This window comes from Lagopus muta, chromosome 12 (assembly GCF_023343835.1).
Source record: "Lagopus muta isolate bLagMut1 chromosome 12, bLagMut1 primary, whole genome shotgun sequence".
Taxonomy (NCBI): Eukaryota; Metazoa; Chordata; class Aves; order Galliformes; family Phasianidae; genus Lagopus; species Lagopus muta.
Window position 1 is genome coordinate 4,354,880 of NC_064444.1, and position 13,048 is coordinate 4,367,927.

General features: G+C 47.0%; 1 protein-coding gene across 1 annotated transcript in view; it reads right to left on the bottom strand.

Annotated features, from left to right (window-relative positions):
* Positions 1-11,991, bottom strand: part of LOC125699041 (c-Maf inducing protein) — a 123,312-nt gene extending 111,321 nt beyond the window's left edge. The window contains exon 1 of the mRNA XM_048958115.1: positions 11,033-11,991. Within this exon, the coding sequence (XP_048814072.1) occupies positions 11,033-11,338 (306 nt within the window). The 5' untranslated portion in view covers positions 11,339-11,991. The remainder of the gene's footprint in view (positions 1-11,032) is intronic.
* Positions 11,992-13,048: the final 1,057 nt, after the last annotated feature.

Below are 13,048 nucleotides of genomic sequence, written 5' to 3' on the forward strand. Positions count from 1 at the left end.
GAAATGCATAATCCACTACATTTAAGCACTTCCATCATTTTCCAGCGGCATTCAGATGGGCTGGCAGACAGCAGGGGCCTCGCAGCTGCAGGCTGTGCAGCAGGGGAAGAAGTTGGGCTATGGACTTCAGCCCCGCGCTGTGAATCACCACCACCACGGCCGGGCAAAGGCACAGGCAGCCACCACCTCAGAGACTTCTCAGTGGGACCACACAGATCCCAGACCTACTTCAAGCCACTTCACATCTACCTTTCCTTGCACTCTCTGCCACCTTCAACCCACTTGGATATACCAAATGTACAGGCAATACACAAGAGCTAGCACTGCCGAAGTCCCAGCTCCGCCCAGGCATTAAACCCACCAACCCAGGCATTAAACCCACCAACCCAGGCATTAAACCCACCAACCCAGGCATTAAACCCACCAACCCAGGCATTAAACCCACCAACCCAGGCCTTGTCCTAGAAACAGCTTGGGTTCAAACCAACAGAGGATGGCCCTACTCAGGAGCGTGCCACAGAGGGCTCGGTGGTTTCCCATGTCTTCCATCTCCGTGAGCAAGCAGCTTCATACATGGTCAGCTCCCACGGCAGATTTGATTTCCCCAGATTTAAAGTACATTAGTCAATCCAAGTCACTGGGGACATTCGAAATAACTTGCAATAAATCAGTCGAGATTAATTTCAAGAGAGGCAGTGACGTAGCACTGAAAGAAGCATACGTTAGCGTTAGAACAGAGGACATTAGGAATATTTCTAAATGCCAGCAACTTTTTCTCCATAAACGTGTGACAAGAAGGCATTATGGTCTTCAGACAAACACCAGGTTCCAAAGGAAAAGCGGTTACCTAGAAGGGGTATGTCAATATTTAATACCAAAGTGCATGTCTGGTCCTGCACACTGCTCCTCATTTCAAGCTTTTCCAGCTTTATTTCCTGCTTCAATCACTGCAATCACAAAAGACGAATTATCTGACCTTAGAAAATGTGTTTTCAGTCAGACGAGACATGCTGACTGTGTCCGTACTTTCACCTTCAGTAACAAAGTTCTGTGCCAGCACAAGTTTTATGCTTTTTTCAATGTCCACATCATTTTGTTGCAAAGTAGAAGTGATTTTCAGCGCCAGAGCTCCACTCAAGCCTCTTGTGCCTTGCGAGAGGATAAAGAGCCTGTTCCTCACCCATGGATGTCAGAGGCTCTTTCACTAAAAATGTTAAAACTTTCCTCAAAAGTCACTCAGTAGCGGTGATAAAAAAGATGGACCTAAGATAACAAAGAGCTGAAAGAACAACTAAACAAAGTAATGACCAGCGATTTGCTCTTTTATAATGTCTTTCATCAGTGCTCCTCAGTTCCATACACTGGGAAGGAAAATATTCTGCTTGTGTTTCGAAACAGAAAGGACTAGGAATTGTACGCAGAGCCCTCAGTACACAGCTGGAGCTGCACATCCTTTTTGTAAGAAGGATGTGAAGAACACCAGCCCTCCTGCTCTAAAAACAAAAAAGAAGAGCTTTAGCTCCTTTTCCAACGCTATACTCATTCCACCACAACATCTTCATTAAACGCAGCAGTTTACAGCAACTGCATGGATTCTCTTCTGCTTTAAACAATGACATAATTATGTCTGCAACGTGATGTTTCTTTCTCTTTCCCCAGACATACAAATAGCCCTCCCTGGTCTATGTTGTTCTCAGATAAGGAACACGGTACTTGGTACATCTTCCAAAAGCCATCAACAGTCAGTTCGTACCCAAAATACAGATATTTGGCTGCTAAGCAGCACAGCAAAGACAATGGTGGATCTCATTCAATAAAGTCCATCGAAGCAGATGGAAATCTCCTATGCTGCAAAAGCAAATGCTGCTGTTCTTGTAAGTTAGTTCCCTCCTCCCACTGTCTCCCAGAGTTGGGGCACTGAAGGAATGCTCAGATAGCAGAACGCCACTGGGGCAGATGGAGCATCCTAGGGAGCCCCACACAGCTCTCCATCACCAACACCCAGTGCCCGGTTTGGCATCGTAACAACCAGGGCAAAGAAAGCTTCCCTTGTCCAACAGTCTCTCCAGGCTGCCAGGAACAACTCAATGCTCAGATTTCCAACTGGAGTAACAGATCCCAGCTCCAGGGGAAAAGCCTACAGACTTGCATCAGTTTGCACCATCTGAGCCCATTGCAGAGACCAGTAGGTAAGAGGCCACGCAACTTTCCACTCTCAGTTTCCTATCTGTTGACAGCTTATAGCACAGTAGAGGGAAATATGTTTTGAGATGCCTCTGCAATCATATTCTTCTCAAACAGTTCCCAAATTTAAGATCTCAACCTGAGGATGTCTGTGCATTAAATGCATGAGGGCAAACTGCTGATCATTTTTCAAAAACAGACCACAACACTGATTCTATGGAAACTTTGCAATGTGAGTGCAGTCAAGGTTTCCCTGACTTACTCTTTACTCTTCTGAAATCAGCCTTAACATCCCCTAAAGTAGAAGTACAGTGGTAGATTGCCAGAAGAGACTAGTACAATAATGCACTAAGCATACATGCAGCAAGAACCTTGAACTGATTGCTCCTGGCTCCCCAGGAGGTACTTCCTCTGCAGGAAGACTGAAAGGCACTTAGAAAAGCACAACCCTGTGGGCCACGTTTTGGTGCCACTCTCTCACACCTCCACTGATTTTTTATGACATTTACAACCATTAAGAATATGAATGGCTATCAGTATCAGAAGAGACAACGTGACCTGGTGGCCAAAGACTCTTCATTTCTGTTCCAACCCCACCCGATTTATCATAAGCTAGTCAAAGTCAAAGCTAGCAGGAGATGCCACGGGTTCCTGGAGTCCCACCTAGGATGCTGCAGGGGCAACCACAGGTGTACCTCTCCCAAGGAGCTGCAGGTGAAGCATGAATCAATAGCAGCAGACAAGTGTGGACTTGGACTCTTTGTTTTCCCAAAAACACTGACCAGAATGCCTTTGGAGACAATTAGATCACAGCAAAGTCAAAATCCAAGGATTTGCAGAATTGAAGCATTACACTACATTCAAAAATCATATATTCGGATTGTTTCAAGGGCCAAAAATAATCTTTACTTTTTATTTTTCTTGCTCACAGAAGGTCAAACATTCACATTTTGGGGAAATAAAACTTAGACACTCTTAGTATTTTGATTGAAAATTTGGATTTCACTGGGCAATTGCCACAGAAGTGCTTTGTTTTAAAAAATAATAATAATAATAACATTTTCTACTTCACTATTAATAATGCCCATGCCTGAAAAGGGATAACAAAGTCATTCTAGTCTTACTTTAGGTGCTTGCACAGATAAAGCAAGAACACAGCCTGCTCACAATACACACTAACTGTGTTAAAGCAGCAAACAGAAACCTTTGTGGTGCAACAGAACCCCACTACAACAGGAACCAGACTGGCAGGAGACACCTGGTGACCCCAAAAGCTTATATTTAAATAGCCAAAACAGACACAGGCTGGGAGGAAAGGAACTCTGTCTTCCAAAACACAGCAAAATCACAGCTTCAATGCTGAGAAAATTCTGTTCCGTATCATTCCAAAGGTACTGTTGGGAACACACCATGGGTATCTTCAAGCGGTTTAGGAAAACAAAAGTTTTGTTTTTAAAACCATCCTGCACATGCGTTTAGCTAATTTATATGCTTATAAACAAATAAAGTATGAGATGACTTCTTTGTTTGCAAAATTCTTGCCTTATATTTGGGATGACATCACCAGAAATCTGATCCAGAAAAGACGCATTCCTATTCGTAGAGACATACCCTTCAAAAATGAGTTTAACTGATTGATAAGGGAAAAGAATGTTTCTTATTATACCTTGCAGACACAACTTCAAGGCTTAAAAATATATGTATGAATTATGGATTCTCAAAAAACAGAAAAGAATCACATTCACCTTTCTTCAGGCAATGTTTATTGCACCACAACCCTACTGGATAATTAAATGCTAATACAATGAAGCAGATTCCATGTGTTGTTTTTTTCCCCCCCAGCTTTGCAGGATATGAAGGTCCAAAATAAATCTTTGGCCTACCACACCTTGAAGGAGGTGTTCAGTACTGTCCTTACCAGGGCTATTAGATTGTAGTGAGCAGTCCTCATGTCCTCAGCCACATCTTTTTCCCCTAGAAGGGAGTCACGTTACTGACTTCCCTCCAGGATAGTGTTGATGGCATGAAATGGGTCAGACAGCAGCAGTTTCCATATGCTTCTATCTCACAAGGGTATTTCCAGTAAGCCTGTCTCCCACAGAAGAGCCCAAGTGCAGGTTGCTCAGCATCTACAGTCCATCAGCTGAAGAACTGGGCTCCGTTTTGAGCTGCACTGCTGCAGACACCCAATGCGACAGCCCCACGTGGGCCTCATTAAGCCCCTCATGCTGCTTGGACCCTACATCCTACTAGAGATGCCACAAGCAGTGAGTGGTAATCGCCCTCCTCACATTACCCAACCAAAGCCAACAGAGCAAGTCAAGAATGTACATTACTGAGCATACTTCCAGTTCAGATCTGAGTCACTGCAACCTGATGAGCTTCTTAAGTTCCATTAAAAACAGGTATGTGTCTAGTAGACACACTGAACTCCACTCTTCAATCTTCCACCTGGCATCTCATCTGCTTTTGCATTTCACACTCCATGGCTCTGTCCCATCAGTCATGCGACAGCCCAAGGGCAAAGTCAGGAAATGACTGTAAGTATGGGAAAGCACTATTAACTGCAGGTGTCCCCAGGCTTTGAACTAGGAACCCCTTTTCCAAACGTGGAGGGTATTTTTACATTCCCCTAGTTTTTAAGCCCATGAAGTGAAGGCCTTTTAGTTTAGCATCTGGTTCTGACTTCATGTTTTTCTCTGCAACCACAAGAGCTCAACTTCACTCACCATTGACGTGCCTGGTTATAATGTATGCTTTTCAATTGTCTTTTCCTTTTCCTGGTATTGCCCCTGCATTCTTAAATATTGTGCAAAACAGGAAAATTTTACGCAATGATTTAATAATACATTGTTTTTGGCAGCAACTCCAGCCTGCCATGTTTCCCTCTCTTCTTCCTCAGCAGTTTGGTGGAAGTCTGCACTGAAACAGATCAGTTCCCCAGCCCAGTTGAAAAAGAAAAAAAAAGACAAGAAAATCTGCAAAAAAGTTCCAATAGAGCAAGTGTTCCCCAACCCAGTTCACACAGGTTTTCTCAACATGACCCCAAGGAAAGGTTATTTTACTGAGGGCATACATGTGCACTAGTGCTCCATACGGGTTATACACACTAAGGTATTAATCGCCTTCTGATATGCAAATGTTTATGGAACTAAACACACATACCTATAAACACATGCAGACCCAGGACAAAACCAATGCAACTAGCAGTGCTCAAAACACTAACAAGCCACAGCCTACCCATGCAACCCACAATCTAATTACCTCTAAAGGATCCAAAATGCTTCAACTATTTGAGGTAGATCATGTCTTCCATAAATCCTATGTGGGGAGTGAAGCAAATCCTATCCATCCAGTTATGCTTACTAACACAGAAGACACAAGGAAATGAGAGAAGCCATTTTATTGTACCATGTTAAAACTCACCTGTTATTTAGGAAACTCAAATGTATAAATAAACGATGTACAATAACTGAACAGTTCCAAGAATCACTCCTCCCTGTGTACTAAGCCTGCCATCTTCTTCCTCCAAAAACCTCTGTCAACATACACAGTTCTACCAGTGCTTTTGATTGAGACCAATGCTTCAGCCTCTGTACCAACACAAACCTGAGTCTGTCACTTGGGCGGTTGGTACAGACCAGGTGCTTGGCTGAGCCTAGGACCTCTGATAAACTACATGTTCTTTTTGTGCTTTGCACATCCTTTCCTAGAAGGACCGCTCCCAGGCTCTGATGGTCCCTCAGGCTCTTTCCACCTCTAGCCACCAGAAAACAAACAAGGCTGATCTCACCGCCCCACAGAGGGATGCTGAGCTCTGCCAGTCCCTGCAGATGCAGGATGAGGTCCCCAGTGAGTACCAGAGCAGCTCCTGCGGGGCACCGTTACCCCCCACGGTGCTGAGCACCGCATCTTTGCTCCCCAGCCATAAAGAAAAGTGAGGCAGAAGTAATCCTGAGTATCCCTTCTATCCCTTCTACTTATGCTCCTAAACACCTAAAATTTACTGGCTGTGTATTAACACTAACAGCCTCAAGAGCTCTCACTCTATCAATGAATGTAGCTTCTGTTTTCATATTTTATACAAGTTCTGTAACATATTAACGCATACCTTAACACTACTGACATGTAAATACGCTTTTTAACCACTGTAGGAACTACATATTCAAAGGTGTGTTTGACAGGCACTAAACAACTTTGAAGAAATACCATTTTAGGTTTTCTTATGCCTATCTGAGGACTGAGTAAAGTGAGTCTCTCACAACAGAGTAAGACCCCAGTAAGTCACCAAGAGAAATGTGGGGTTTGGTAATGCAGCCACATGCCTGCCTTTGCCACACAGATTCTCGCTTTCAGCAGCACAGATAACAGGGAGCAATTTGTCCTCAATATGCAGAGAATTCTGAATGATCCCTGTGGCATGCAAATAAAAAGATTCAGTGCTTTTCCTGATAAGCCTGGAGAAAATACCTGATCAATGGCAACGGGGTAAACCTCAGTGGGCAGAAACACAGAGACCCCAACCTACAGCTACCACTTGTTGAATGCAAACAACCACCACCGGTAAGAAACAATGCTAAATATTATCTCAGAACGTAAATTAACATTCCATTGCTATGCTGGATTGCAAAGAAGTTGCTTCGTTATTTATGCACTCATATTTGCTTCGTGCATAATGATGGCAGGCCCATCAGGCTCATTTTAAGTCACATTCTTAGAGCCTCATCGATAGCTCATGACTGAGGCCAGCATTTGGTTTACTGAACACAGCGTTTACTTCTTTTATTATTCCTCTAGCTAATTCATTATCGTTCTGTTTTCAGCCTGGATAATGGTATGACATTCCCTTTCCAGGAAAGACTTAGAAGAATTCTCCTTATAAGATTGTTTTGAAACTTCAGAGTTCTGCATAATGCTTCCCACTTGAGCTAATTGTTTTTCAAGGGAAATTTGATTTTAAAAAGCGTGTTTTCCTAACTAATGGGAACCTGCACTAAAGTAAACAATGAGTCTGGCCTGATAGGAATTTTTGCTCTATCTTTATAACAGAAGGAAGGAAAGCCATGTAACAGCAGGCTGAAACACATGCAGCAGCAAAACCGTTGAATTTTAAAGAACAATTAGAAGACAATTTTCTACTCCACTTCTCCTATTTGAAACAGATCATCCTGCCCTGCCTCATTTAAATATTAATTGTGTATGTTCTTTTCTCTAGAAGAAAACATTAAATGCAGCTCCCTAACTCACGTTTCGTGTCAAGTACGTTTCCCATTAGCTATCGTGTCAATAAACCATTGTTCTCATAGATCATCTCTGCCCTGGAAATAATGTAAGAGGCACTCCAATCTTTTCAGGTTTGCCACCAGCTTTGAACATAACACTGAACTTACCTGCCAGGGGCGAACCTGGAAATCTGAAATGAGCATGAAAAGCCAAAGTTTCCTCCTCCTTGAGGGAAATTAATGAGTAACTTCATGGTTTTAATTATGTCTTATCTTCCCAGATGGGAATTAGAGAGGTCATCCCTAGCCAGCAGAAGTGAATTGCTTATTTATTCCTTCCTCGTCTGCTGCACGTACATACACACCGCAGGGCCTCCTGCCAATCCAGAACCTTAAAACCCACTGTCCTCAACACCTTGCCCTGCTGGGGCAAGAAAAAGCAGAAGAGAGGCATGAAAGGGACAGGGCAGAAGGATGTCAGAAGTTCAGGTTCACCTGCCACCTTTAAACTACTGAACATTAAATTTTAACATCGCTGCTGAAGATAGCAGTAGTTTGTTCTTCAACAACAACAACAACAACAGAAGTCACAGAAGGAATATTAAATTGGATTTTATTCCTTTGTTTTTATTATCGTTGCCCTTCAAGCTGCGCAAGGACAGATCTTTGTGAAAAAAAAATTAGCAAGGGCAACACTTTGGGGTTTGGGAAGTGTTTATAAAATAAACGTTACTCCTCCCATGGAGAAGAAAGTCAGATTCATCCCTAAGCAAGCATATAAAGTTTGTAAGTATCAAAATTTCCTGCTGGGCCTTTGGCATTAAATTTAAAAAATAAAATAAAATAAAACAAAGCAATGTAGATTTGTTTTTACCTACACTGAGAAATATCCTAACCAGCGTAGGAATGAAAGCCTGGGCAGCATGGAAGGCTACCAGTGAAACTGCATTGCTTTTTAGTAACCGGTTCTTTGAGAAATGAGAAACCCGAAGGAAAGGATGTAAATCACATCAAGCACCAACACCTCCACTATGGAACTCCACAAGCTCATCTGTTTCCATGTAACTGAGCCCCCTAACAATTCAGAACTCCGCTGTCAGTACTGCTCTTAGATGAGCATTGGCTTATTTTAGTTGAAAGACACTTGTGATCATGTCAGAAAAAACATTTTGTAAAGAAAATTCATTTTTCCTCTCTACGCTTTGCTAAAATGTGATGCCCCAAACACTTGTTCCACTGCATTCTTGCATGGAGCTTCCTTTAAAGAATGCTATTCTATCAGGCACAAAACACATCACTGCTGAATCAAGGCCAGGAAGCAGCCATCTCTTGCAAAAAAGCTGTAGGTAGGGTCTCAGTATTCATGTTGAGATGTGGGAACATACTGTGTAGACCAGAAAAAGCTGCAGAACAACCCATACACACACCAGCTCCTGCTCCACAGCCCCCAAACTAACATGTAGGAGTCTGCGTGGAGAAGACCTCCACTCAAACACACGTTTCAGGTGACACTGAAAAGGACAGAAAAGGCCTGGAATCACCCAATCACCCATCCACCATTCTCACAGACACCATCTCCCAGATCTGGATTTAGGTGTCATCACCACTTTAGCTTTCAAATGCAAAACAAAGTGATGTTATTTTCCTGTTCGATTTTATTCATGTTATAGAGAATGCAGTAAAACTCGTCGTGCCAGAGGATTTGCAGAGAGACGATGTGAAGATTAATTAGCAGCTGCTCATAAAGCACCTTGGCTATGGAAAGCCCTATGTGTAAAAATGACCTTGCTATCAGAGCTGCTGAGCACTCCCAGTGCTCACCGTCAATGGAAGGGATGGATATTTTTCCTCAGCCTTCTAAAACCAAATCAATTGCATCTCGATATCTACCAACGGCTCCAGGAGGTTCTGGCCTTGTGCCCGTCCCCTATTTCCGCAGGGGGACCACATGTTTTGGTTAAGTCACATCTTTTCATCTTCAAAAAAGAGGAAGATGGAGATAACGTGGAACCAAGACACCTGCTGAGCACACCATGTACACGTCCAGGTAACAAGTGAACAAATCACACCCCAGTCCCCCAGTTACTTCCTACAAAAAACAGACAGCATTTCAAATATCAAAGCATAGATATCCCTGTGAACCACAGCACTTACTCAGACCCAGCACTGGAAAAAAAATTGATAAGGCATAATACCAAGCACTGAGAGCCCTGCTCAACAAAATGGAGCCTGAAATGGTACATGCAATGCTTTGCTATCTACTTGCTCCTTCTGTGCCTACAACAGTTAGGAATGCCATCGCATTAATTAAAGCACCACCCTGCAGGACTTGAGAAATCTTTTGGGGGATGATTTCTTGGGTGGCAGCTCTGCCAGCAAGCAGAGCTTGGCGTCTCCTGTATGAACACAACTTCATGCCTAAGTATTGCTACACCACAGAGATTTCTGCTGGAGCACCATAACACTTCTTCACCAACATCCTTCTGTGCTCAGACAACCACCAGCTGGGGTGCTGCTGGGAAATCACCTTATCCCCATCACATCCAACTTCCCCCTGCGCTGACGGAATCTCCTTAAAACAAGGAACTGCAAAAAAAAAAAAAAAGCTACTCATACCCACGTCCTTTGGGGCCTTCCCCCTGCAACACTCGCCCAAGGCTTCCTTCTCCTTCACACAGCACTTCCACCGAGCAAAGAATCACATTCCCCTGCAAACACCCTCAGCAGTGCAGGTGGTACGGAGGTGTCAGTGTGGCACGAGGAGTGTCGTGAGAACGGGCAGCTGGCCTACCTGAGGGCATGGCACGGCGGGACACCTGTCTGCAGGGCCGTGCAGGATGAATGGGTATTTGTAGGGTGATGAAGGAGGGACGTTTATTTGCATGGAGGTGCAGGAGGATATGTATCAGTAGGGTGATGCAGAAGGAACATCTATTTGAAGTGCAATGCAGGAGGGGAAGCGTATGTGCAGGGTGATGCAGAAGGAACACGCGTTTACAGAGCGATGCAGAAGGAATCTGTATTTGCAAAGCAATGCAAAAAGGATGTGTAATTTACAGGGCGATGCAGAAGGGACAAGCGTTTGCAGAATGTGTGATTCTGTGATTCTGAGAGATGCAGGGGGATTGCTCATTGACGTGAAAAAATCCAACCTCTAGATGAAGCCCATCTCCATTCACCCTCCCTGGGAACCCACACAAAAGCCAATGCACACTGATATCATGAGTGTCCTATAGGAAGGCCAGAAGGAAATCATTGAGAAAATATGAAGCATTCACATGTGATGAAAAAAAAAAAAAAAAGAAAAAAGAAAAAAAGGAAAAAGAGATAAATAAAAAGGGAGGAGGGGGGCACGACGGCAGCGTCGCCCGGTCAGAAGCCGCGTAAAGCTGCGCGCTGCGCCCAGGGCCGTCAGCCCGAATCGGGGGCTCCGATCCCCACCGACGCGGAGCCGCACGCGGAGCTCCGGAGCGCGCTCCCGCGCCGCGCCCGCGCGCCGCCCTGGGCCCATTGATCGCCGGGGGGCGCGGGGGGCGCGGCGAAGCCCGAATTAACGACCGAAGAGCGGCGCGGTGCCACGACCTCGCGTTTTCACCCCCAAACGCCGCGTCCCCCGCTCCACTCACCGTGGCCGAAGCGACGGCGCCGTCCGCCAGGGTCAAGTGGTGCGGCTCCCACCGCCGCAGGAACTTGGAGGTGAGGATCTTGCTGAGAAACGTCCGGGGGTGCCGGATGACGCACACCTGGATGTCCCCCTCCTGCAGCAGTTTGTACCTCATGCCGTTGCAGTGCAGCAGGGCCCGGCGGCACGGCGCGGCTGCGGGGCGGGTGCCCTCGGGGCCCGGCGGCGGTTCTGCGGGGAGCGCCCTGCCGTCCTCTGCGCGCTGCCCGCGGTCGCCGGAGCCGCCGCCGCCGCCGCCGCTGCGATCCATCGCGGCTGAGGGGATGGCGGCGGGCGGAGGCGGGGAGAGGAAAAGAAAGGAGATCCGACCCCACGCGGCGGGCTCAAAAATTTAAATCGAGGAGGAGGAAAATAATAATAATAATAATTAAAAAAAAAAAAAAAAAACACACAAAGCCACCGGAGAGGGCGAGGGAGCGGGGTTCAAGGGAAGCGATCAGAAGCCGAATTCAAACTTCCCCCTCCGCCCCGCGGCGGGGCCCCGCGCCGCTCCCGCAGCGCCACATCCACGCCCGGCTCCCGGCGGGGGCTGCAGACAAAAGGCGGCGGCGGGGGCTCGGCGCGGGGCTGCGGGGTGGCCGGCCGCGGCTTCTTCCTTCCCCCCGGGGCGTGTGCGCGACAGCGGGCGGCGGCGGGCGCGCGTGTGCATGTAGGTGGGTGCGTGGGTGCCCGCGCGTGGCCGGGGCGCGGGCGCGTGTATGTGAGTGTGTGTGTCTGTCTGTCTGTGTGTGTGTGTGTGTGTGTGGCGCGGGCGGGCGGGTTTCTGTGTGTATATCTGTGTGTGTGTGTGTGCGTGTCTCTGTGTGTGTGTGGTGTCCCCGCGCGCGCCGCCACCGCAGGAGGAGGCGGTGAGAGGAGAGAGCGCTGCCCACTGCCTCTCTCGCCGAAGCCGCTCCGGGCGCAGCCGATTGGCTCCGACGAGGTCACGTGCCGCCCTCCCTGACGTCAATGGCCGCGGAGCCGCCGAGGGCAGCGGCGGCAGCGGCGTTGGCGGCCGCGCGCGCCTCTTCCCGCGCAAGGAGCGCGGTCGCCGCGCCCCTCCCCCGTTCTCAGAGGGGCCGGGGAGGGCGGTGCGACCCTGAGGAAACTGCCCAGGGAAGGGCGGAGGTGTGTGGGCACACCTGCGCGCCCCCGGAGGGCAGCCCTCCGCCCTGAGGAAAAGGCTGTTGGAAAAGGGAAGAAAAAGGGGTTTTGTTGTGTTCAATCACGATAGATAGCCCCGGGGCAGGCCCCAGGGTGGGGGCGGCCCTGCCTCAGGGCTGGGCGATGACCTGACAATCCAAAGGCCAAGGAAGTCTCAGCCTGTGGATCTTGCTCCCATTTTCCTGAACTGAACCACCACGCCACGACCAATAACATGTATATTTCATATAATACACACACATGTTACCAAACGTTGGGATGCATCGTGCTGGGCCCAGCCCAGGTCAGGACTTGAGGAGAAACATACTGGGCTGCTTCAGCACAACAGTCAGAGGAAATCTGAATCTTAAAGGTTGAAACTCATTGCTAATGGGAAAGGCAGGGGTGCAGTTCCAGCAGAGCCATCACCTGCCCTGGAGAAAACTCCCATTGAAACTTAGGTTCACATCGGGAGTCACAGTTACAAAGTGGAGAGGCGAGCTGCGACTGGAAGGGTTGGGAGCTTTTGCTGTCCAGCCTTTTGTGTTGGCGGCTGTTAGAAACAACTCCTGACTGCAATGGTGCACAATTCTGAGCGTGTCCATCGTGACTGTTGCTGTAAAGCCGTTGTGTTGAAATAGGCTTGCATCTGACAGCAGAATTGCTAGTTAAACACTTTCAGCGGGATTTTGTAACCTATCAATACTAGCAAACTCTGAATACTTTTGTTGAATGTCAGCATCAAAATTATCTAGAAAAAGCTAGGAAGTTGCCAGAGTGCTTCTAAATACCAGTTTCTAGAGTGATGCACAGAATTGCAGAATTTGGCTAAAGCTAG